The sequence below is a fragment of the Suillus fuscotomentosus genome (assembly GCF_016647785.1).
Source record: "Suillus fuscotomentosus strain FC203 chromosome Unknown F5891scaffold_141, whole genome shotgun sequence".
Taxonomy (NCBI): Eukaryota; Fungi; Basidiomycota; class Agaricomycetes; order Boletales; family Suillaceae; genus Suillus; species Suillus fuscotomentosus.
The window spans coordinates 81399-105996 of NW_024539653.1; the positions used below are offsets into that span (position 1 = coordinate 81399).

Sequence of the window (24598 nt, forward strand, 5' to 3'; positions counted from 1 at the left end):
TCTCGATCCCCTGTTCGATCACGTTCATTAGCACCCGATCTCCGCCCATCATTGCAATATTGAACGCTGAATACCTCTTTCCGATCACACAGGTATCGTAAAAATGCTGCGCCACTGCTGCAGTGCTCGAAATGGTGACTGAGCATCAACTACACCCGCTGCTAGCTACTGGGACATCCCAGTGCTTGTCCTCCAAACGAGTCACGGAGTTGAGCATACACCAGTTCATCCAAACTCACAAAGACGTGCGATACCGTCAAGATTCACATACTCCTGTCAGTCATATCAGGTCTCCCATGTTTTGTTTCAATGTTTGTCTTCCTCGTCGAAACGATCTATCATATTACGCTATAGTCTGATTGATCCGCTTACAATGCCATTTTACTTTCTTCTAGACGAATGGCTGCGCAGTCGTGGTCAGTGCCACCTTTCTCGAAGGCGAAGCAAATGAATGATGCAGAGGTTATCTTATTGTAAATACCGTTCTGGGTGGTTAGTATCAAGTTTGGCCCATGACGGTCCTGTTCTACACTCGTGTTACATAAAGATACTGTCATGGTAACTGTTTGTCTCGAATACGTTTTGTTTCAAATTTCGACGCGATGAGAAAGAAACTGGGTACGCTGTTTCGTCAATAATCTTTCTCACGCACGTTGCAGTGCTGGAAATGAACCCGTCATAAAGACCGCGAGAGCTCTTTGGCTTTGACTCAGAGGGAGAACTTAATCAGACATATCGACCCTCTGGACATACGAGACTTTGGTTTGCCTCTGGTGCATTTGTATTCTCGCGTTTCTTCAGTCAACACTACCTTCCTGTCTGTCTATATATCTTTTGATGAATGCCATGATACAGGGTCTGCAGATCTTGGGAAGAGAGCTCGGTGTAGAATGACAAAAGGGGTATAACTATATTGCAGGTCAGAATCACGGATACCGACGTTATGACTACCATGGAACACAATGAGAGAAGACTAACCATGCAAAGTAATAGCTCCTTCTGTACCAATTTCACTCTGAAGGAACGATAATCTTCATTCTACATTTCACTGACCCTGGCATGTGGCGTCAGATATGACATGGCCATGAAATGAGAATCTTCAACTCACACAGTTGCATACGGAGACCTACCCTCAGTGCTTTGCTGGCATTGTAGATATGCCTGGCACATCCACGCAACACGAATACAAAAGAAAAATATAAAAGCCAGCCGTCCTCCAACGATCGTCTTCAGCATTACCTGATCCCATACCGCATGATTCACAAACAATGCGTTTCTCCTCTGCAATTGTCCTCGCCGTCATTACTACTCTAGCATCATCAATCTCTGCCATGCCTCTTACCAGTGACACGGATAGCGCCGATCATTGTGCCAAGGCTTGCATTTTCGACTCGCAATGCGGCAGTAACTCATGCACTTTTAATCAATGCGTGAGTATCAGCATTTTTCTGGACTTGATAACACGACTCACCTGCATGGCAGACCTATTTCGTCTGCACAGTGAGTCAAATTTCTGCTTTCACATCGGTGCAGTATGACTGTTGACACTGACGCGCGAGTTACTAGTGATTTGCAGAGTTAATCAACGCGCATTAGGAAATTACATATCCACTTACATACAGCTCTTCGCATATCAGAGTTAGCGCGAAATTTTCGTGAAATACAGTGGATGTTAGACAGATGGGACGTGCGAGGACACATGAATACTATCAAAGGGGCAGATCAGTCCACATCGCAGCCTCACACTGTTGGTGTGACCCAGACGGGCTCGAAGATCAGATATAAGTATGTATGCGTGTGATGGACCTGATAAAAGGTTGAAAACACACCTAGGTCCTGTATACCATACAGCCCCCTACTCCAATAGTTGATTTAAGATTCATGATGCTCACGATGTGATTGGAAAACACGGCTTGAAACAGGTTTTCCGCTCATATATTGCATGCCTGCCTAGGCCCTAGATATTGTCGAGTGTTGTTGAAAGGTTGTCCCTGGCAAAATAAGATGATTGTTTCGGCAAGCCAAGTACACGTTCGATGATATCGATAAGGAATGGGACAAAATTCTAAAAGGGTTAAGCTAACATCATGTAGAGAGTGAGTGTGATCTGGTGTGGGCACGATGAAATATAGCGCTTGCGAGGACATCCAGGAAATGGGAAGTCTGTGAGGTCTGTGCAGAGTCTGCAGACTCCGCGTCTGGGTCCAGGTCTGTGTCAAGTCTTTGTCAGCGTTACCCGGGGATTTTCCCGTCGTTCCGGAATCGAGACAAGCCGAAGGAACTTTGCTGAACCGTTTCGTTCGAGAATGGTAAGCATTCTATCATTGAGTTGAATTTGATACTCAAAGGCTGTCACGAACGCTCGTGATATGTGTGAGCATTCCTCCCTAGAATTAATGTCATGGTACCGAGCTGCCGACTGAAAGTGTCCTCTTCTTCCATACCATCGCCGACTTTGATTGAGTTTTTCGCTCGTAAATCACTCAATCACCCTCTAACTACATGCGCACACCCGGTCCGGCTACACTCTGATTATTAGGTGGGAGTCGATCACAGGTGCAGTGGTGACGAGTTACGCCCTTTATAGATGACTTTCTAAAAACACTTTATCGTAGGCTACAAGTGGACTATGCTATAGAGACAGAAAGGGAGTGCAGGGACGTGTCAAGGGATCACCAGTACTATGCATTTAGTACCGGCCGAGTCGACTACTAATGAACCTTAACCGATAGTAAGATCTGCTGGCACAACAAGAATTTCATTGAGCAGTGAGCACACAAAAGCCAGCCATCTTCCTACTATCTTCCTCGGAATTTTCTAATCTCACCCACATCACAAGCAATGCATTTCTCCTTTGCAACTGTGCTCGCCGTCATTGCTTTAGCATCATCAATCTCTGCCATGCCCGCTGACGCGGCTGGCACCGGTACATGTCCTGAATATTGTAACGTTAACTCGGATTGTGACATATGCGACAAAAAACAATGCGTGAGTATCAATATTTTTCCTGTATTTGATAAGATGAACTCACCTGCATAACAGAACAAAATTTTCTTCTTCTGTTCCCGGGTGAGTCATGTTTCTGCCTTCAAATCACTGCAGTATGGGTATTGGCACTGACGCCGTTGACGTGCGAATTATTAGTGATTTGTCTAGTTGATCAACGCACCGTCAAGACAAGCATCGATAGAGTTCGTGTAATTTTCGGACGATTGGGCAATAAGCTTCGGATTGATACCACTTTAAAACAGTTTTATTTATTAAGGTGTAGCTTTGGGAGTGAGTAGCCTTGAATAAATGTCGAACAACTTTATCATGGGGTGGAATTGAAGGAAAACGGAAAGATGGGACCTATATCACATCCTAACTCACAATGCGTTTCTCCTCTACAATTGTCCTTTTTTGCCATGTGAGTCGTGTCCGTGTTTCTGCTTTCACAATGGGTAACGACACTCACGTGCCAAGTCCCGACTCTCATATTCACCATGCTCAAGTTACTGCCATGCAGAGCATGATGCATGACAGCTCGCAATCAGGCAATGCAAAATCAGATATGTGCGCGTCAAATATTGGATATCGGAACCACTACCGCTGGACGGCTATATGCAGAAGGTGGCACAGCATTCTCACACATCTTGTTAATCCGTTTGCGTTCGACAAAGACCTCCCTCCACTAATGTGGGAGTCGGGGACGACACAGTATGACCGCTGGCACTGACACGCGAGTTACTACTATTAGTGATTGACCGAGTTGATCAAGGTGAATCAGCCCTTTGCATATCGCAGTTGACGCAGAACTTTTGTTCAATTAGCAAATGTCCATAGATGAGACGTGTAACAACACCAAAAGGACGCTGCAGGTTAGTCCACAGCGCCGTCTCGTGCTGTCGGTGTGACATAGATGGGCTTGTAGATTGTACAATTAAAAGTATATTAGTAGTATAAAGGACTGAAGTAGACTCTATGCACAACTGACCTTATTCCCGCTCTCTGAAGGATCATAGTACCACAAGTCGGCACTGGACATCCAGTCATGTCTATCAATACTGCAAAAGAGGCCCAAGGGAGAACTACTACGTCCAAACCGTCAATATCGACGCCCCAGCACCCCCTGCACCACAGATGCAGCCCTTTCAGAGGACGTATGGTAGACTCGCTACTGTAATATTTCCTGCGAGATAATTGCGCAAGTCAGAGATCCATGTGAACTTGAACCACCACCCAACAAGGGTCACTTTGTCTCATCGCATCATGCTATCCTCGTCAGACTCCGATCTAAATAGATGTCTCACCACAATTGACTTCTTCACCCTTCTAGGCCGTGCTCAACAGCATGGGCCGTGACATCATCCAGCTACCCAAACAACCCTCAACGAAGACAAATCACAGAGAGCTCAGGTGTAAGCAACTGCTCGTGCGCAATCAGCCTATCCTGAGCATATCAAGAAATACTTCGCTTACGATGCGCTTTCACCAGGAGGATGGGCAAAAGAATAAGTATGCGAAAGGTGAGCGGGGCAGCAACGCCTCATGAACCAGTTCGCTTAATAAGGGGCACAGCGGGATAGCAGGGTGGATGCATGTTCGATTGATGCGAGGGCATGCTGATACAGATCTGAATAGCGTATAGACGAGGAAAACCGCAACGGGAGCGACTCGTTCTCGTCATTGGAAGTGCATCATCAGCCTCCGCGCATATAGGAGTAACAGCAAAAGATTGACTGCATAGTATGTTATCCTACTGCGAGAAAATCGGTTATATGGATGTGCCGCGCCATTCACTGGGTCACTGGTAACACATATGTGGGGGCGATGACTGTGCCGACGCAGATGGTTCAGAGGGGCGGATCAAGATCTATGCAGGTTTCGAGGTGAAAATTCATCAGTAGAGAAATCTTCAATCATTGGATCCACACCAAATTGCCAAAAGGCCCTTGAGTCGCAGTCTGCTGGCATCGCGGAGATTGTGTGGTCGAATGCGACACGGCCACATTTCAGGAGCCCTTCAAAGCTGGAACATTCGTTCGACGCGAGGCTAGTAAGGGAATTCCGATGAATAGGTTGCTCCAAAAACCAGAATGAACATCATTCAGCATATAAAAGCAATGTATCTTCCTACTAACCTTTCAAATTTATTTGATCCCATATCACATCCTCTCACACAACGCGTCTCTCTTCTGTGAGTGTCCTCTCCGTCGTTGCTGTTTTGGCGTCATCAATCTCTGCCACGCCCATTGATGCGTCCACTGATAAATGTCCTTGGACTTGCCAGTATGACTCAGAATGCTGGGAATGCTATTACGGGATTTGCGCGAGTATCAGTAGTTTTCCTGAATTTGATACACGACTCACCTGCACGACAGGACTGGTTTATCTGCAGAGTGAGTCATATTTCTACTTTCATATCGATGCAGTATGGGACGCGCAAATCGCTAGTGATCGGTCGTGTGTAAGCATGACGCTTACCTATGACGCAACTCATCTATCTATGATGTCAGACAGTGACGTCGTGACTCAGACGTTCTGTGTATCTCTACCTGATTGGACACCGTTCGGGATGCTGTTCCCTATATATAGCTAACCACATCGTACTGAGTATCTTATCGTACGATACCCCCTCTCAATCCCATACGTTCATCCACTTTACTACCGTCTGACCGCCCGTCAGTGTTGTCGTCACACATCGACGACTTTACACTTTTTTTTAAAGTTCAGTGAACGTGATTTCGTTCCTTTCCGTAACAGGCTGCGCCGTCTCCAAATAACCGAACCGACCGTTGGGAACTGACTATCACGGTCAAGCCCATCACCGCTTATAGAATATACAAACTGCCTTACCAACGTTCTCGTGCCTCTGCTCCGCTGTCCGCAACGACACGCAGCAAAGCTAAACAAATAGCTACAGTCGTACAACCTTCAACAGTTCCTACGTCACTTACCGTAACCCCGCTGTCAACCTTAACGTCTCTCCAAACCTCATCCTCACACTCACGCACACCTACCCGCGCGTCCACGTCCTCCGATTCATCGGACTCTGTCTACAATAGGCCTCTCATGTCGACAAGCTCGAAAATGGCTCGTGTCGAGCAACCATCGGCTAGCAAACCGCCGTTCCTAACGGCTGGAGAGCTTACACCGGAGGCCCTATGTTGTTGGGAGTTAGGATGCACGCAGTTTTTCTTGCACAAGGAGGTAAAGGACGATGAGATGGTGAAGAAGGTCGCGTGGGGAATGCAGGACCCGGTGATGCAAGACTGGTATAGCAACAACCAAGTACGTTTGGACAAACTAACGTTCAAGGACAACATGGCGGAAGTTCGAAGCTACTGGCTTCCCTCGGGCTGGGCGGACACTGTCCGTCGGAAGATGCTATCTTCAACACAGGGCCAATGTCCTTTCCACGAGTGGGCGTCAGAGTTCCAAAGCCGCAACACCTTACTGCGTAACACCACTTCACACCTTGCAGATGCCAATATCCTGTACCACTTGGAATCGCACATGAACTCAGAACTTGCAGCAGACTATCAGGCTGAACAAATCTCAGAGACCGACCTCAGAAAATGGATCGAAAAGGTGCGGCTACTCGACGAGAGACGCTTACGCTACCTCGTCAGACAACGAGACGCTGTAGATGCAGCCTTGCGCGCAGAACGTGCACGCTCTGGAAGTGAAAAGAAATTCACCACGGGCACACTGTTATAATGCAAGGGCTGGACAGACCACAACGTCCACAACCGCTTCATCCAAAGCCTTCACTCGTCTACCTATGCTGACCGACAATGAACGACAACTCCTGCGGGATAACGATGGGTGCTTTAAGTGCCAAGAACCCTTCGCAGGTCACTCGTCGAGCAACTGCCCAAAGGGATTTCCAGATGGCAGCTCGTACAAAACCTTAACAGCTGCTATGATCGCTTCAAAGAAGTCGAGGAAAGGTAGTGGTGTGGTCGCCACGGTAGATGTTGATGAGGACCACACCGTAGCTGTCGTGATGCCATCGGCTGTCCTGGGCGACGGTACCGACTCCGAGGAGTGCGTGGCTCCCTTACAGACTCCTCACTTGCGTTGGGATTGTCTTGTGACTGGGCCTGCCGTTTCTTCTTCTGTCCGTGTATCGGCCCTTATTGACCATGGATCCTCTTTAGTTCTGATTGACGAAAGCCTCAGTCAAAGACTCAGATTACGGCTATGGAAACTGCCCAAGCAAATGTCAATATCGCTCGCACTGTCAAAAACAAAGAAGCAATGTTTTGTTCTTTCGCACTTCGTCAAGATTTCATGTTCTTCACTCGATAACGCTTATACTTCTAGAACTGTTCGCGCAATTGTCGCGCCAAACCTTTGTACCCCTTTACTTCTGGGAGGCCCCTTTTTGCAACATAATCACATAGTAATTGACCATGAACTTTGGACTTGTGTCGCAAAGGACGCAGGATATGATCTTCTCCACCCTCAGATAGCTGCAACTCCTACTAAGAAGGCCGGGACATGGGGTCCGGAACTACTCTGGACTAAAAGGAGTGTTGTAAACGAACTCAAGGATGTCCTGCCGGAACTCAAGAAAATTGTGGACAGTGAGTGCGATCCTGTCCAGGGCATTGACATTGTCGCCGCAGTGCAATCTCGAATTAATGACCTTGAGCTCCGAGCCTTGCTGGATGCAAAGGATAAAAAGATTAAGGATGAATTCAGGGACCGATTCCCATCCGACATTCCACACAATGACTCACTGCCTTCAGACGTGCTATTTCGTGTGCAACTGAAGGATGCTAACCAGATTGTGCAGAAGTGTTCCTATGATTGCCCCAAGAAGTACCGTGCCGCATGGAAGGTTCTACTGGATTCGCATGTGGAAAGCGGGCGTTTGAGGCACTCCGAGAGTGAATTCTCGAGTCCCAGTTCATCATTCCCAAGGCTGATCCAACAGTACTGCCAAGGTGGGTAAACGACTTTCGTTTGCTTAATCAGAACACGGTTCCAGATAATCATCCACTACCTCGCATCGACGAAATTCTGAAGGACTGTGCCAAGGGTAAGTACTTCAGGAAGATCGATATGACTAACGCATTCTTCCAAACACGGGTTCATCCCGACGACATGAAATATTTAGCTGTGCACACTCCGTGGGGAAAATACGAATGGACGGTGATGCCGATGGGCGTACGGAACGCGCCAGCAGTACACCAGAGAAGGATGACAGCCGCCCTTCGTCACTTAATCGGCCGCATTTGCCATGTTTATTTGGACGATATAATCATATGGTCTCAATCCCTCGAGGAGCATGAAGATAACGTGCGGATGGTACTGACAGCTCTACGCGGAGCACACTTGTACTGCTCACCAAAGAAGACGTCTTTGTTCAATGCAGAGATTGACTTCCTAGGGCACCATATTTCGACACGCGGGATAGATGTTAACAAGTCCAAGGTCGCACGTATTGTGGACTGGCCGGTACCACGTCGCGCTACAGATGTCAGAGCGTTTCTGGGTGTTGTAAGATACCTTGCCGATCATCTGCCAGACGTAGCAAGACATACTCTGGCACTAACACCTCTAACAACGAAGGCAGCTGACAAATGTTTCCCAGAATGGACTACACAACATCAGGACTCCTTCGATGCGATCAAAGAGTTGGTACTCAGCCCGCACTGCCTAACAACCATAGACCACGACAACCCTGGAGAAAACAAATTGTTCTTAGTATGCGACACATCGGACTATGCTACTGGGGCCGTCCTCTCATGGGGAACATCTCGAGAAACGGCCAGACCTGTGGCGTTCGATTCGACACAGCTCAATTCGGCACAACGAAACTATCCTGTGCACGAGAAGGAATTACTTGCGATCATTCGCGCACTGAAGAAATGGCGACTAGACCTACTCGGTATGCATGTCAACGTATATACTGACCATTGTACATTACAGAACTTCCAACGACAGCGAGATCTTTTGAGGCATCAGGCGTGATGGGCGGAGTATATGTCGCAATACGACATAACAATTAATTATATCAAAGGTAGTGAAAACTGTGCTGCTGACGTGCTGTCTAGACGACCAGATATATGCAAACCGGAATTATGTGCCGCTGTACTAACTATTCAGAGTGATACTGGACTTCGGACACGCATCTTACAGGGCTACAAAAAAGACGACTGGTGCATGAAGCTGTCCGGGCTCCTAGGGTCATTGCCAGGATTGTCACATGACGAACACGGATTCTTCTACATCGCTGGACGAATGGTGATTCCCCGTGTCGACAACATCCGAGAGCAGCTGTTCCACACGGCGCACGACGCATCTGGCCATTTCGGAGCTGACAAGACTTACGGACTTCTGAGAAGCTTGTACTACTGGCCAAATATGAGACGCGACCTTATCGACTCTTACATCCCATCCTGCAGCGATTGTATGCGCAACAAATCAAAAACAATGGGGATTGCAGGGCCATTGCACCTGTTACCGGTACCTGACGCGCGAGGTGACTCCGTGGCAATCGACTTCGTCGGACCCTTACCTGAGGACAAAGGTCACAATATGCTGATCACGATGACTGATAGGCTAAACTCGGATATCCGACTGGTGCCATGCCGAGACAACATCTCGGCCGAACATTTTGCAACACTGTTTTTCGACAACTGGTTTTGTGAGAACGGTCTACCTAAAGAGATCATATCGGATCGTGATAAGCTCTTCATGTCTAAGTTCTGGCGTACCTTGTATAAACTAACAGGTGTAAAGGTGAAAATGTCGTCCGCGTATCATCCGGAAACGGATGGATCAAGTGAACGCTCAAACAAAACAGTGACACAGTGCCTGCGCTATTATGTGGACCGCAACCAAAGAAACTGGGTACAGGCGCTACCGAAAGTACGTTTCCACATCATGAGTACGATAAACGCGAGTACTGGCTTTGCACCGTTCCAGCTACATCTGGGATGCTTGCCAAGAATGCTACCTCCCCTAATACCAGACGCGGCTACGCAGCAAGATTCTGATGAAAAGCGCATGCGCGCGTTGCTCTCGAAACTTAGCCTCGACCTGATGGAAGCACAAGATAGTCTGATCGTGAGTAAAGCAGCCCAAGCGCACGCCGTCGACAAGAAACGAGCACCACACCTCATCTTGCAAGAAGGTGACCGCGTCATGCTGGCCACAAAACACCGTCGCCGAGAATACATCCAAAAAGGCGATAATCGTGTAGCAAAGTTCATGCCAAGATATGACGGTCCCTACACTGTGGTCGAAGCCCACCCAGAGAGCTCCACCTACACACCAGATCTGCCAAACTCACCTAACATCTTCCCAACTTTCCACGTCAGCCAACTTCAAGTCTTCAAACCCAACGACCCAACTCTCTTCCCGTCTCGCGAACACCCTAAGCCGGGACCGGTTGTCACCGCAGACGGACAGCTTGAAAACTTCATCGACAAAATCCTGGACGAAAGAAAAGTCGGAAGAGGAAAGAAGTATCTTGTTTGATGGGTCGGATTCGGCGAAGAAGACGACGAGTGGCTACCGCGACGGGACTTGGAGGACTGCGAAGCTCTTGACGCTTGGGAGAAGGAAAGGTCTCAATGATGGAGGGAAAGGGTGTAAGCATGACGCTTACCTATGACGCAACTCATCTATCTATGATGTCAGACAGTGACGTCGTGACTCAGACGTTCTGTGTATCTCTACCTGATTGGACACCGTTCGGGATGCTGTTCCCTATATATAGCTAACCACATCGTACTGAGTATCTTATCGTACGATACCCCCTCTCAATCCCATACGTTCATCCACTTTACTACCGTCTGACCGCCCGTCAGTGTTGTCGTCACACATCGATGACTTTACATCGTGTTGATCAACGTGCATCAAGAAAGTATCGGCCCAATTACATACTAGAGCTAGTGTGAAATTTTTGTTCAACCAGGAAATGCTCGAGTCTGTAGATAAGACACGTTACTTGAAGAATAGTAGGACTATAAAGGAGGGTGTAGACCAATCCACGGCGCAGCCTTGCATTGTCAGTGTGACTCTTGCTCCTGCTAACGGTCTGTAGTAGATCATACCATTATAAGTCATCAGGAAAGTTCTGTGCAATTGATTGCTATCTTTAGATAATCAGGTACACCTTGTAGTTCTACGCAATTTACCCTTCATGTCACTATCATACCCCGCAGTGACATTGCAATATTTTCGCATTATGTTGACCTCGTGCAATCATGTTGTCTGAAGATTGTGAGCCGCTTGTGACATTTATGATCATCTCGCAATACATACTTAGGCACCAGCAACGGCTCGGGCTGTGGACTCCAAAATTTGCTTGCAGCCATCAGTGAACTGGTGAACAAATTAGAATGGTATTTAAAGTAATATATTGTTGAGCATCGCAACAATCAGTGTAAATTTGCCGACCGCTTTCACATGGGAATGTTTGGCATTGTCGAGGTATGACCAATTTGCAAGCGCACGGGCCTGGTAGCCCTGTTTGCCTCAAGGACCTTTTTGCTTGGATGGGTCTAAGAAACAACGCTCGAACGCAGGTTCATGCATTTTAATATGGACCTAGTCTTACAAGGGCAAGGAAGGAGGTTACAGTGTGTGGAAGTGAAAGATATTTGGGTGATGCTCACCCGTGAAGAGGATGGGTGCCTTTTGGTCTTCGCACACTATATTTTTACTCGCTGCGGATAACTACCGAATCCGTGGATAACTTGCTCAGATAAAAAATGTGAGTCACAGTAGACAGTACTTCTCAATGGATAGTTTGTCTGTACAGACCAAATGTTGGATGAGTGTTGCTTTGAGTGGTATATTGTATGGAGTACAGATGGTGTCCTAAGTTGTGTTAGAGTAGGTCTCACTGCACGATGGACGCCGAGTTGCAACGAAATAGAAGTAGCAGAGTCGCGCAAATGAAATGCATGTTTGTAGACCGTCACACAGAACAATACATTATACAGAACGTACATACCGTTCCAGGGTATGTCAGAGTATATATTATTTCTCAATGATTAGACTTCCTAGTCTGTCACTAAAAATCTATAATTGCCTAGTGGAAACTTTCCAGAACATAATATTGCATCAAATCATACCTTCGGACAAAATCAAAAGTTTACAATGTTGCTTCAGTGCACAGAATTTTCGGTTGCGACCATGGCTGTCGATGATTCGAACTTTGATGTAGCGCTACAAGCATGCGCAGTGGCAGTGCTAAATTGTAATTCGCACAATATTTTGCGCCTTCACAATGACACTCCTTTCGGCGTGCCAAGCTCAAGACTTCCGAAGATCTGATGAACTACTGAGCTACCTCACTAGTACCTCAGAGTAGCCTGACTATAGTTTTTGAGCGTTAGCTGGTTTTATTCCGAAAATAACCAATTGTAGGTTTTGCTGCAGTGGTACTTAGTTGTCGCAACAGAGACCAGACTATTATCATGAACGGAAACAATAATTTTCTATCAGCCAGAGAAGATAGCCCTGCCCAGGGATTTGAGAATAACGAAAGTCGGCATTGTGCAATCAGGCATCTCAGCTCAGGATTATTTTACCGTGTGCTATCAATAACGCTTCGTTGAATGGACCATCAGCATTCTAAATTAACAGTCTAAGAAGCAGCAGAGTTGTTAGGACTTTAGGCAGTCATTTTCGGATCTCAGAGCATTGACCTTTTCATAAATAATTCAACGTTGTTAGGACAAATAATTATCTTGTGCCATCGCTACAGGACAATCCTAGTCTCACAACTGGCAAATTCTGATCACGCATGTTAAAATTGCCATAGTGTATCAGTGTGTCGTGCTTCGTGCTTCGTGCTTCGTCGCATATCACACACTATACCATATATCCGAAAATAGAGTTTATCACACATATAAATCAGAAGGTGTTAAAATCATGATGACATTGATAATCAAGGGTGTATTGTAGGACTGAAATAATGCAGCGGGACAAAGAGGATATGTTAATCATATTAAAGGTGTAGAGTGGGATGAGCAAGCAAAACATCAAGTAACTAGTTGGAGTCGAATGCGGCGTCCTCCATTTGCTGTCTCTGGGAAGCGAGACTGTTGACAGACATGTGAAGAATAACATCCGGTGTTAAGTCCTGACGATGATTTTGTCCGAACACTTTTCTACACAGGAGGTTAGCAATCCAGGCGAGTCACTGATGAGGTCGATGACTTACCTGGTCCACCATTCGAGAAGCTTGTTCACCCTCGCTAGCGCAGCTGGACCTGGAGGATCCTCGAAGAAGTCTACAATGTTGTTCCAAAAAAGTTGATAGTCGAAGTCGCCGTCAACAGTGCGCCAGGAAGTGATGTTGGACAGCGCGAATCAGATCTGGATAATTTGATTTCAACTTCATGGTAAGAGAGAAGCATTGATACTCACCTGGCAAGCTGCATATGCGATCGCGCGAGGAGTTACCTTCCTCATACCTATGATGGAGGCAACGCATGTTTTCACTTTAGCGTGATCTGATCGTCTCCGGGCACGTCGGTGATTCTCAATGATATCAATGCCATCGCCATCGCCATCAACTTCATTGGCCGAGGAGGGAGATGTGAAAATGGCTTTGAAGCCCTGCAATGCGATGAACTAAAATTCAGTTAAAAAATCAGGCCGCTGACCATGACTAATAGCTTGGACTTGAAGAGACCACGCTCCAGATTCTTCGCATCGGCTTCATAATTTTCATACATGAACATAGGCCATGAATTTTCGGAAACAATAAAAGCGGTGGTACGGTCACGAATTCCGGCCCTGACGCTGAATAACATTATCAGTAACATCTAAGTGACGAGGATTATCACTTACACTGGATCCTCCCAGCACCATTCCGCTGGGCAGAGTAGCTTACCACACACATCGTTCACGAAACCTCGATGGTGCTTATCGTCTGCTCTTAGAAACGAAGGCAGACGACACTCAATGTTAACCCATGAGGCCACGAGCTCTTTGAGAGTTCCCGTGTCGTCACCATGAGCTGAATCAGCTCCTCGCTTGAGCTACATTGCCAATTAGCACAGAAGCGTGACAAAGATGCTGTGAGAAACCTGTTTGAGCATATCCTCCGACTCTTCGAAATCAAGACTTGCAAGCTTTTCATGGAACCATGGCAATGTCTTACTGAGTTCAATGTAGCCGCGCTGAAGGCGGTTTTGTCTGTTCATCGTTAAGATAAACATGGTACCATGAACATGAATGCTTACTCGATTGTGTGGTCGCCGTCTGAGTCTTCGCAACGCCGGTCATTCTCGGCAACCAGATCTTCTAATGGGCAGTAAAGAACAACCATCCTACGAAGTGCTCATCCCTGGGAAACATAGTAGGTTGTTTTTCTACAATCGGGAACGTTAAAACTGCTTTGAGATGTCGAGAACGCACACACCTTTGTTTTATCGCTTTCTCCTGCTTCAAATTTTCGACCTCTTCCACGAGGGCAGCAATTTTCCTCTTCGCCCTAGCTTGAGGAGACGTTGAGACGCAAAGAGATACCACTGTAGTAGGAGCAGGAAGGTTGCCAGCGCAGTTACTCTCAGGCATCGACATACCAGAGATGAAGTAGAAAGAATTGGGAGGATGAGAAGGTTGAGCGTTGAAAGCTTCTGTGAGGTTTTTTATACCCGTCTACGCCGAATGACCTAATGTAAGCTTGAATGGTTTCGTCTGAAATAAGCAGTTGAGCTCTTGCCTTATACGGTAGCCCAGAAAGTGTGCTTCCTGCCGATCTAGAAACACGCGAAATGACAGGCGGTGTCTTGACCTTTTTGAGTGGTCCAGTTACGACCAAGTTCTGATATAACTTAGTGTTGTCGATGACCTAATATAAAGCGAAGAGGTTGAATGAATTGGTCTCAAATAGGCAAGGCAGTGAGACTCTTGCCTTGCTTGGTAGTAGTCCAGAAAATGTTGTTCGCGCCCGGTGAAGTAATCATATCAGGTCTTGTCGGAAGCCTAGGTCTTGTCGGAAGCCCTTCAGGGTTAATATCAGGATCAATGAGAGATGATGTTGGGACGGACGTACCAGTAGATCTTGACTTTGCTGGTGCGTGCAATGAGCTCAGTTTGTAGAACGTGACGTGTAGATGATACCTTTGAAGGTGGCAACTACGTTGGTGAAATTCACCGAGGATCTTGCTAGAACTTGAAGGCGGGCACGTGAGCAGGTAGACTAGATGTACTAGATTAGCTAGATGTGATTGAAGTGATGAGATACGTACGTAGTACGGATCATCATCAAAAGAGAGTCTGACCCTTTCTTGGGGCACCAGAGTATTCACCGTAGTCACTAGTTGGCGAGTTCGAATGCGAAACCACTGGCAGCTGCTGCGGCTGCGATGAGATCACTGTAGACGACGGATGCACCACCGCCTGCAACCACTGTCCAGACACGACCGGTGGGGCTGAGGACGGTGAGCTTGAGAGAGGTCGGAAGCGTCGAGTTTTTGAATATAGTAGCACACGGAATGAGTATGATGCGACAACTAGTAGTACGCACCTTCAAGTTCTTCCTTGCATGACTCGATCTCCAGGCCATGGGTGTGCCACGGTCAACGTTTACCTTTGAGCCAGTTGCCATTGGTTGCAGCCGGAGCGGTCTCATAGACGGGGAAGAAAGGCAGGTGCCTGCGAGTCTGCGACTGATTCGACCCATGGACTCAGAAACATTGGAGATGTGATGAGATGAAATAAGGACTTACTACTCAGGCTGGCCCAGTCATCCATCATAACACTCCTCTCGGTTTCAAAATTAAATTAGATTATAATAATCTTGACGATGTAAATCCGTGTCGAGCGCCAATTGATGATCAACGCTCAGCTGACAAAGCTAAACACGAACCTGGGACCGGATATCTATGCATGTATATAATTTTCAACGCTCAGCTGACAAAGCTAAACACGAACCTGGGACCCATATAGCAGTTTCTTACCATAACGATTCAAGACCATGTACATTATGTACATTATGTAGTTTGTGATCGATCCAATCCAGGCTTCACGTGCGCACCCTCTTTACTTAAGTTTACAGGTGAGTAATTTACTTTCACTGTTACTCGCTACCAACCATGTTATCAGGTTGGGGCGATCAGCCTCAATTGCAGGGCGATTATCAGCCTGAGCAACATACGACTGAACAACCCCCTCCCGATTCTCATCCATTCAATTTCCCTAACTACGATGACTATCAACACGACTATCATACGGTTAGTTCTCAACGTCGGTTGCCACAGTCTCCTCAGCCTGACTCATCTCACAGCCTGGCCTGTCTCAGCCTCATCTTGACTATTATCACGATGCGACCACACTGCAGGCACCAGCAGGTCCTTCCAGCGAGGCCGCAAACTATCCTGATCAATCATCATTACGGGGCTTGCAGCAACGCCAGGATGATGACTACCCTGCCATACTGGGTGGCTATCAGTCACACCATCGATTGCATCAGCACCCTAATCAGGACGAGCTGGCCGCCGCCGCCATCACAAATTCAATCCACTATCCTTTGCCTTCTGTACACCTGCTGCACTGGTGGGACCAGCTCTTCCATCCAAAACCCAAACACTTTTCCGATCCAACCACAATAGGCTTTTTAGATACGTGGCAGCAGCCTCTCCACGTCTCAGCTGCAGGTCTGGTAGTGAGTGACGGGGTGGTATCCAATCCATTTCCCCACATCCCGGCTGCAGGTCTGGTAGCAAGTGACGCGGTGGCATTCAACCCGTCTTTTCTCGTCAACTCTGGGCCAACATCGGCCGCACCCAGCATACCCACCATGACCCTCACCCATCCATCTAATCACGCTGATGATGTCACTCAACACTCGGTCATCGCTTCCTCCCACCGCCGCCGCCCCCAGGAATCCAGGGGGGCATCTCGTTCGTCACACCCAAGCACCAAACTCGTCAAAACCAAAAGCTCTGCAACCATGAGCTCAAGCGCGCCGACGACGGAATTGAGGCTCATTCCATTCGGCATTCCAGGGTTTTTGTGCCAGTGTAAAGAAATGGTCAAAGTGGATGCCTTTTGCCAAACGTTACTACCCTCGCCCGATTCTTTATGTCGAATGGTGAAGTCTTCGTGGGATGTCTTGACCAAATCCCAGACCGATGGTAAGGGTTCCGAAATTTCAAGTAATCACCGGTATGGAACTGATTGGGAGCAGAATCGCTTCGACAATGGGCATTAAGCAAACTAGATAATGGCGAAAAATATCGGCTCTCGAAGCTCGAGCCCGTCTTCGTAGAGATACTCGACGACGTGAAGTTGGTGGTGAGGTCATTTGTATACCACAAGTATGACCTCTGGTTCGACTACAGCGTGTCATTGAACATTTCGCATATCGCTGAGCGCGCGATACGAGTCCAACGTCTTGTAGAGAATGACCTGTTTTTGTATAGCCAAATATCTGTACGTGCCACAGTACTACCCTTGATCATGATTCACTCATACTTCGAGTTGCATTTTTTTAGGTCGAGGGAGTCGTCGTCAACATTGCCTTTGCGAACCCTGCGATCCTCGTGACAATGTCATACTTGTTACATGACAGTGAACACCAATATCACCGGTATATTGGGGATAATCTCAATGTCAAGCCAGTTTTTCGCAATAACGGCTACTTTCTGCCGGTGGGCACTAGAAGAACGCCGCACGGGGAGACACATTGCAAGCGTGTTTATACCTGAAACTAACTGTACTCATCTCGAACGCTATACGTGGATGCTGGAGGCCATGAGCCCATCACAGCTGGCCGCACTTACAGCACTATTATTTAGTAACGGTTCTGTGCTCACTGGCCCGGTTATACGCACCCGATGATCAATCTACGTACAAGCGGTATCATATCAATTTACATACTGGGTATTGTGTCCCTCTAGCTTTTCTAGGAAGTGATGAATTCACCTTGTCCGACTTTAATCCTATTAATGGCTCCGGAACTTTGACTGACGAGACAACATGATTATCTCATGTTTAGTTTACAGCACGTAGCACAGCGTAAACTTAACTTTTGGATAATTTCGTGCATTTTCAGATTTTCTTGCATTTTACCACGTCGCATCTTTCCGCGCTAGAGCCTCGAGCCTATCCTGTCTACCGAGCACAGTTCTCCATCTGTGTGGATACGGTCGAGCTCCCAATAATCCTATCCTTAAGTTGGCGTTCAAAATCTTGTGCATTATTGCAGTCTCTCGGGAGTCTCTCGACCATTGGAAAGATACAAAGAACAAAGACTAGAAGGAACATGTCTCAATTATGGTCAATTGATTCCAGAACACAAACATCACTGTATGTCATATAATCTGACTTCACGGCTAGCGTTCAATGACCAGACTTCAGGCCGGGCTCGTGCTCGCAACTACTACTTTATTCCTGTCGTCACCGCCTCCTGTGCGCATTTGATGGCTTATAACTCTCCAATCATTCTGCTGTGCTTGTTATCTATGAAACTAGTACTGCTCACAAAGACATGGAAACCCTCAAGGTGAGTGAGTTTGTTTAAGCTGGCTCACCATTTGACACACAGCACAGCACATGCCACGATACCAAGTCATCGCGCTGCTGCTATGGCTAGCATACCCCTCAATCTGTCTGTCAGTGCCACTTGCTTTTTGTTTGTGGGTAAGTGAGGCAGCTAGGTGTGTTTAGATCTACTTATGAGTATGACATTTCATTTGGTGCAGCTATCTTTATCGCCTGCTTCGGGTCCGACAATGCCATCGTCAATATCATAACTATCTTGGCTTGTGTGGCCTTCCTTTCAAACGGAGCCCTTACGCTCTACGTTTTCGCCGTTGTAGGCAGAAAGTAAGCTAGTAGCACTCTTGCTGGTTCTGCCAGTCTCACTATGCCTTGCAGGCCGGCCAATGGTAAAAAAACCACCCCCACACAAGTTATTGACGGGCATCATGCTAGTATAGGTGCTGCATGCCTTCCGCGTTGACAGTCATGACCGGCCGTGATAACTGTTATAGTATGGTTGATTGAAGCATTGGCTGCGCTGCGAGCCAAAGGGGGTGGCTTTAGCACGATCCTGGACAAGACGACAATGTCAACCGTGTGGACAACGCATATCTAATGACCTCAATCTACCTGGCAAGGAGTGATGTATGATAGTCATTTTCCGTTTTATATTCACTGAAGGATTTATGAGTTTGCCACCTACAACTTCTACCATTCTATTAGATATTCAGACCAACGTGTATATCAGAACTAGAATCGGTGATTAATTAATACGCTCAAAGTAGCGGGGTGATATCGAGTCTAAATATCCACCTCCAACAGCCATTCCGAGTCAAAGCCGTGGATACTAAGTATAGCATTTAAACTTGTTAAGGTTTGGCACGAAGCCGAAAGTCACCGCATTACTTATGTAACCACTAACAAGAGAACCCTCTACAAGTCGGGAAAGACTTGGTTTACCTTATATAGAATGTCAAGAACTTCCCAAAGCGACTTGGCGCTAGTTGGGCAAAGGGTAATGGCCCACGCTGAACTGTGACGTACTAATGTTTCAAGGTATTCAACTGACCAGTACTAGTATGAGTAGTAAGTCGGGATCCATCATCTTTTACATTTTTGCCACTGACTCAGGCATTAACGCGCGGTAGCATCATGTCATACCCCACAAAACTTGAACCGGTCACTCAGAGTCGCCTGCTCAGCGAAGTCGAGGACTCGCCGAGCCAGACTCCCGGCTGGCATGGTACCATACAACCCTGTGACGGCATAGTCATTGCCATGACGGATTACTACTACTAAGTCTTATTAGGCAATCACTCTTCATTCAGCGAGTTGCATCACAACAGCCAGACTGAAATGATATAAAGACTGGGTAGCTAAGAGCAAAGTAAGTCTAATTGTATCATTGGTTCGTGATGCACAGCGACACTCAGAGCCCCACCTGTTATACTAGAACTCATGATCGTGATAATCAGGAGATTCTTTCAGCGCAATATCAATAATATCATAGATTCCATCCCATCGACTCGCCGACGCACCCGTCTTCAAACTACAGCATATCTTCTTGGTGCCCGTAAAGAACTGCCCGAAGTCACTGGCGAAGAGGTCAACCGCATCCGCGCCGTTCAGTTGTGCTATTTGTCAGAAGCTCAGGCTAGCTATACAGAAGAAAGACCCGAGCAGCCTCAAGCTTTCGAGAAAGGTAATTTTGATGATCGTCTTGAGTAACTTATGCGAGATACTCACGTCTCACTAGTCGAGTTTCGCATTCCTTTGAATACCATGGACAAGGACAAATCTACAACGTATGTAGACAACTTCTATGCCGAGTCAGACCATCCACTAGATATACTCGACTCCACGAGGGCCGCAATGAATCTTTCGAAGAAGTACGAGCACTTGGGTTGGCGTCTGTCTACAGCCCGCTGCATGGACCCACCACATCGCCTTTTGACTTCCCAGGACATCGCTAGCGCTTTCAAGGCTGTGAGGGCGGAGCAGGTGTCTGGACGGAAAAAGAAGAAGGTTGTGATTGAAATCGTCAACACTGTAAGTTCTTTTTTGACTCAATCGTGACACGACAGCTCAATAACTTCTTGCGGTAGATGTCGGTACCAAAAGGAAAACAAATCAAATCACAGGCAGGTATTGTGTCCGATCCATCCCTTCTATACGTGAAGGAACTCGAGAATGTGAAGAGAAGATTATGTTGTGCTGAGCATCAGCTCGGAGGTTCAGAGAACACATTTTGTTGGGTAGATGTGTCGCAGCCAGACGCTCCACACTATCCGATATGTACCCAAGACCTCCAGGAGTGGGCTAAACATCTGGTATGTGCATGTTTATATGCCTCTAAGCCTACTATTCATTCATCTGAATCATTTAGTACGACACTCGAGATCCGGATAGCACCTGTGCTACTCTACCCAACACGTCTTATTTCGATGACATTCGCAAGACACGTCAGGCAAGAACTGCGTCACCGCTTCAATGTATCCCAACCGAGCTCATATCACCCATTATCCATAATCATGTTCACCTCTCATCTGCCATCGACAACACGTGGGCTTCTAATGATGCGCATTCTGTACAGCAACTTGAAAGTCAGGGCCCTATGGCCGCTCCGCAACCACTTAAAAGGACATTTGCACTCTACATGGAGAGTGATGAAGAAAGTGACGATGAAGAACCGCCGAAAGACATTGATGACGTCATCACAACCATCCATTCTCGCTACCCTGCTATGGACTTCCCTCGGTATGGAGATATGCTGAAGGAGCGCAGCATATTGTATCTGCCGACTGCAGCGCATTTTGGTAGCCGATTTTATGTGGAGAAGGTTGGTATGTCGGAGGGTGCTGTGGTCACATTTCATACTCGTGTTTGTGAAGCTCACATGAAGGAGGAACGTGCGAGAGCACGGAGGAAGGCTAAAGGCAAACAGAAGGCACGAGCTGATGACACTGATAAGGAAAATATCCAAGCTCTCGAATAGTGTGTCACATTTACTGTCTACTATTTCTACAAGTAGTATGATCTTATACCTACTTTTAATTGCTAGCGTGATCCCTGGCCAAATCTAACATTACCTACTAGTATACAACGTTGAACATGTTAACTGGAAATCGGTGGCTGATATTACTATGAAAGCAATTTGATTTCTGCGGCATCTGAAACACAAAGATATGGTACAGTGATACCATACTGGGAAGTTTTGTTGATACCCAATATGTCACTAACATTTTCTCTGTGTGAACTTATGATCCAGGCAGTGGTGCTGACATAGTTAGGTTGGGCTGCCAGCTTACGGTCGTTGAAACTCCGACTCTCACACACCAATGACACCAGTTGATATCTTCTGAGTCCGGAAGTCAAGCTAGAGGCCCCTCCGAGACCGTGACAAGCACACTAACATGTCCTCCTCCCCTGTTATTTCTGCACCTCCTCCAGTTGGAGTCTCTAGTCCCGTTCATTTCGAGAAAGTGTTGGGGGTGCCTGCTGATATTTTCCCCAAGCGATCTATCCAGGATCATGATGACGCTCCTCATGTCACCAAGCGCCCTTACTATGACAATGATCATAGTCGGATAATGGGCCCCATAAACCCCAATCAATCATCATTTGAAGAATCTTGTAGTGGTGGCCAACGCTGTGCCACCCAATCACTTCCAAAGGGCCTCCCCCCGTAACACGCCATATGTCGTCTTATGCAAAGCGCGCTAGCCTCAAATTCAGGCCCTATCAACTGGGAGGGCATGTCCCTACTGCTCTGGAACACCGTGTCATGACGAAGAATCTTCTGAAGTGCAACGAGGTTGATCTTAGCCTGGTAGATGTTCATCAGGTATTCAAGCATGATCTACTAGTCACAGGTCATGTCACATTGACAAGCATTGTACCAGGGCAAAGAGATCTTCAAAGAAAGCATGAAGGCTATGCCTGATGACACTGTCTATACAGCTGTCATCGCAAAGCAAGCTGACGTCGAAAGCAAGCGTTTACGGGCTCTTGCCGCAGCTTGGGAGCTCGAATCAGCCGAGAAACACGCAGTACTTCTTCAAGCCATTTTCAAGAATTATGCTAAACAATATGCTGAAAGCATGATAGAGGCTTCCTATTTCGAAAGGGTTTTAGTCAAACGTTCCTTGCAGCAGCTTGAAGATGACGCAGACTTCACTGTGACTACGTACAGTCATGATTTCGCTGCCTATCAAGTTGCAGACTTGCAACTTGATTATCTGGAGGAGATATGTGCTGAGCGGAAGTTGCCTCTGGAGGACGATGATTCAGAAGATGCTGAAGATCGCTTGAAAGCGTGCGTGGACAGCATACTTGCAGAGTCGAAGATGGAAAATACCAGTACCATGACCTTGGGCCATCCGAGTCGAAGGTAGGGTGATTTGTCATATCTTTTACAAATACTGATTGCGTTGCACACAGCGCACTTTAATAATATCAATATCAACAATGATCAATTTGTAGTGCTACTGTCACTAGTATTCCGACATGATATGTATAACACGACTTTCCCCAGCTGGTACTACGAAGGAGATTTGGACTACTACTAGTAGTTAACGTTGACTACTAAGCACCGTTACCGTGGTATTGACCAGGATGTCAAGTACCAGTGTTTCTTGAGCATGTACTACCATCAGTAAACCAGTGAGTTCTTGCTGGGGATTATGCTGATTATGGTGCTTTTACATGGTCATATATTGCTTTATATCACTTTATATTACAATGTGACGAAAAACTTTCCTATATATTACAATATATTACGATATATGACGATATCTTCTTCTCACAGGTTCTCTGATGCACAGGCAGAACCGTGACTGTATGAACGATGATGTACTAGTAGTTCAAGTCAGTGAACCTCAGATGAGTACTCTGAGTCTTCGATATTGTCACTATGATGTTTATGTTAGGTGACTGCAGCCGCATGACCTTGCTCCGCACAAAATAACCCACGTGTTTCAAACCGTTACTGTCAACCTACCAAAGTCTGCAGAGAGCGGCATACTTCAGCGCCCACTGCTAAAAGTACAGGTCGTCGTCAACATCAGCCACATCGTCGACGACTCCCTGGGTAGCTTTCAGACCTCAAGCCTGAGATAACTTCAATTCACAGCCTGCGCCAGATGCTCTTCTCTTCATATGATGATTGCCTTTGCTTATCGTGCTTTCCACTTTACTTTTCATTCTCCTCATCTTTCTAGTATTTTTTATATCATTCATTCGAAGACGACGTGGTATTGTCTTGCGAGACAGTGATGGACCTACCGACATGAGTCGAGAGGAGCTTATAGACGGGGAAGGAGGCTTTGAAGGTGTGGAGTCTCGCTGGCTCGAGAGTGTTTCTGAAAATGTTCGACGTTATCACATTATCTCAATTCCTTTCTATCCAGGAGAAGGGTGTCTCAGCATGGTCCTTTGAGCCAGACTACGAAACTATTAATTCACCTTTGGTTCATGCTCGCATGGAAATCACTTTCCTTCCCGATCCTGCATCCGCCTCGCGCGTGCAGTCAAATTTACCCCTACCCAAATTGAACGAGGTCTACTATTGGGAAATCAAGATGTTTGATCTTCCCGAAACTACTACAGTTGCCGTTGGACTGGCCACCAAACCCTACCCACCTTTCCGACTTCCAGGTTTAAACCCTTTCTCCGTCGCTTACCACTCCAACGGTGGCAAGTGTTACAATTATCCCTTCACTGCATCACCATTCGGTCCTCTACTCAAAGGGGATGTTCCTGGCATTGATTATCGTCCTCGCCCAAAAACCTCTGAACTCTACAATGAATTCTACTCATCCTCCCGTACTAGTCATAAGTGAACCGCATATTAATGGATGGTTGCCCCTCAGCTTAGTTCCTCTTTCTTAGGTAGGCACTGGGCCAGCAGGTCTGGTAGTAGCGTTAATGCTCCTCCAGAACGGTATACCAGTTCGTATCATTGACAAAGACCCTAACCCTCGAATCGGACAGCGTGGTCCTGGAATCTGGGTGTGTCATGCCAATACTTCTCTAATTTCCTATAGTCTCATTTAATACATAATCCAGCCACGCTCCTTCGAACTCTTCAACTTCCTGAATGTCCCAGAAGTCAACTAAACCCATCCTCACAATCCGTTCCTACAAGCCA

General features: G+C 46.8%; 6 protein-coding genes across 6 annotated transcripts; 5 read left to right on the top strand and 1 right to left on the bottom strand.

The window, feature by feature from the left end:
• Positions 1-13003: 13003 nt before the first annotated feature.
• On the bottom strand, positions 13004-14544 carry F5891DRAFT_1198119 (uncharacterized protein; the record flags this gene model as incomplete). The annotated part of the gene is made up of 8 exons (XM_041368583.1): positions 13004-13124; positions 13178-13247; positions 13431-13575; positions 13623-13761; positions 13810-14000; positions 14049-14157; positions 14205-14291; positions 14384-14544. The coding sequence occupies 8 exons, from the start codon at positions 14542-14544 to the stop codon at positions 13004-13006; spliced, it is 1023 nt and encodes a 340-aa protein (XP_041217810.1).
• A 1517-nt stretch (positions 14545-16061) lies between these two features.
• On the top strand, positions 16062-17618 carry F5891DRAFT_1282646 (uncharacterized protein; the record flags this gene model as incomplete). Its single annotated transcript, XM_041370546.1, has 4 exons — positions 16062-16199; positions 16253-17102; positions 17156-17400; positions 17463-17618. Coding segments are annotated over 4 exons (1389 nt in total), but the record flags the coding sequence as incomplete, so codon positions are not given.
• Positions 17619-18168: 550 nt separating this feature from the next.
• F5891DRAFT_1071783 (uncharacterized protein) lies at positions 18169-18880 on the top strand (the record flags this gene model as incomplete). Its single annotated transcript, XM_041363295.1, has 4 exons — positions 18169-18378; positions 18520-18613; positions 18672-18795; positions 18829-18880. Coding segments are annotated over exons 1-4 (336 nt in total), but the record flags the coding sequence as incomplete, so codon positions are not given.
• A 1028-nt stretch (positions 18881-19908) lies between these two features.
• F5891DRAFT_1198121 (uncharacterized protein) lies at positions 19909-21445 on the top strand (the record flags this gene model as incomplete). Its single annotated transcript, XM_041368584.1, has 4 exons — positions 19909-20152; positions 20207-20499; positions 20556-20780; positions 20837-21445. The coding sequence occupies 4 exons, from the start codon at positions 19909-19911 to the stop codon at positions 21443-21445; spliced, it is 1371 nt and encodes a 456-aa protein (XP_041217813.1).
• Positions 21446-21863: 418 nt separating this feature from the next.
• F5891DRAFT_1198122 (uncharacterized protein) lies at positions 21864-22900 on the top strand (the record flags this gene model as incomplete). Its single annotated transcript, XM_041368585.1, has 4 exons — positions 21864-22135; positions 22186-22294; positions 22353-22840; positions 22891-22900. The coding sequence occupies 4 exons, from the start codon at positions 21864-21866 to the stop codon at positions 22898-22900; spliced, it is 879 nt and encodes a 292-aa protein (XP_041217814.1).
• A 916-nt stretch (positions 22901-23816) lies between these two features.
• Positions 23817-24567, top strand: F5891DRAFT_1213621 (uncharacterized protein; the record flags this gene model as incomplete). The annotated part of the gene is made up of 3 exons (XM_041369255.1): positions 23817-24203; positions 24340-24459; positions 24517-24567. The coding sequence occupies 3 exons, from the start codon at positions 23817-23819 to the stop codon at positions 24565-24567; spliced, it is 558 nt and encodes a 185-aa protein (XP_041217815.1).
• Positions 24568-24598: the final 31 nt, after the last annotated feature.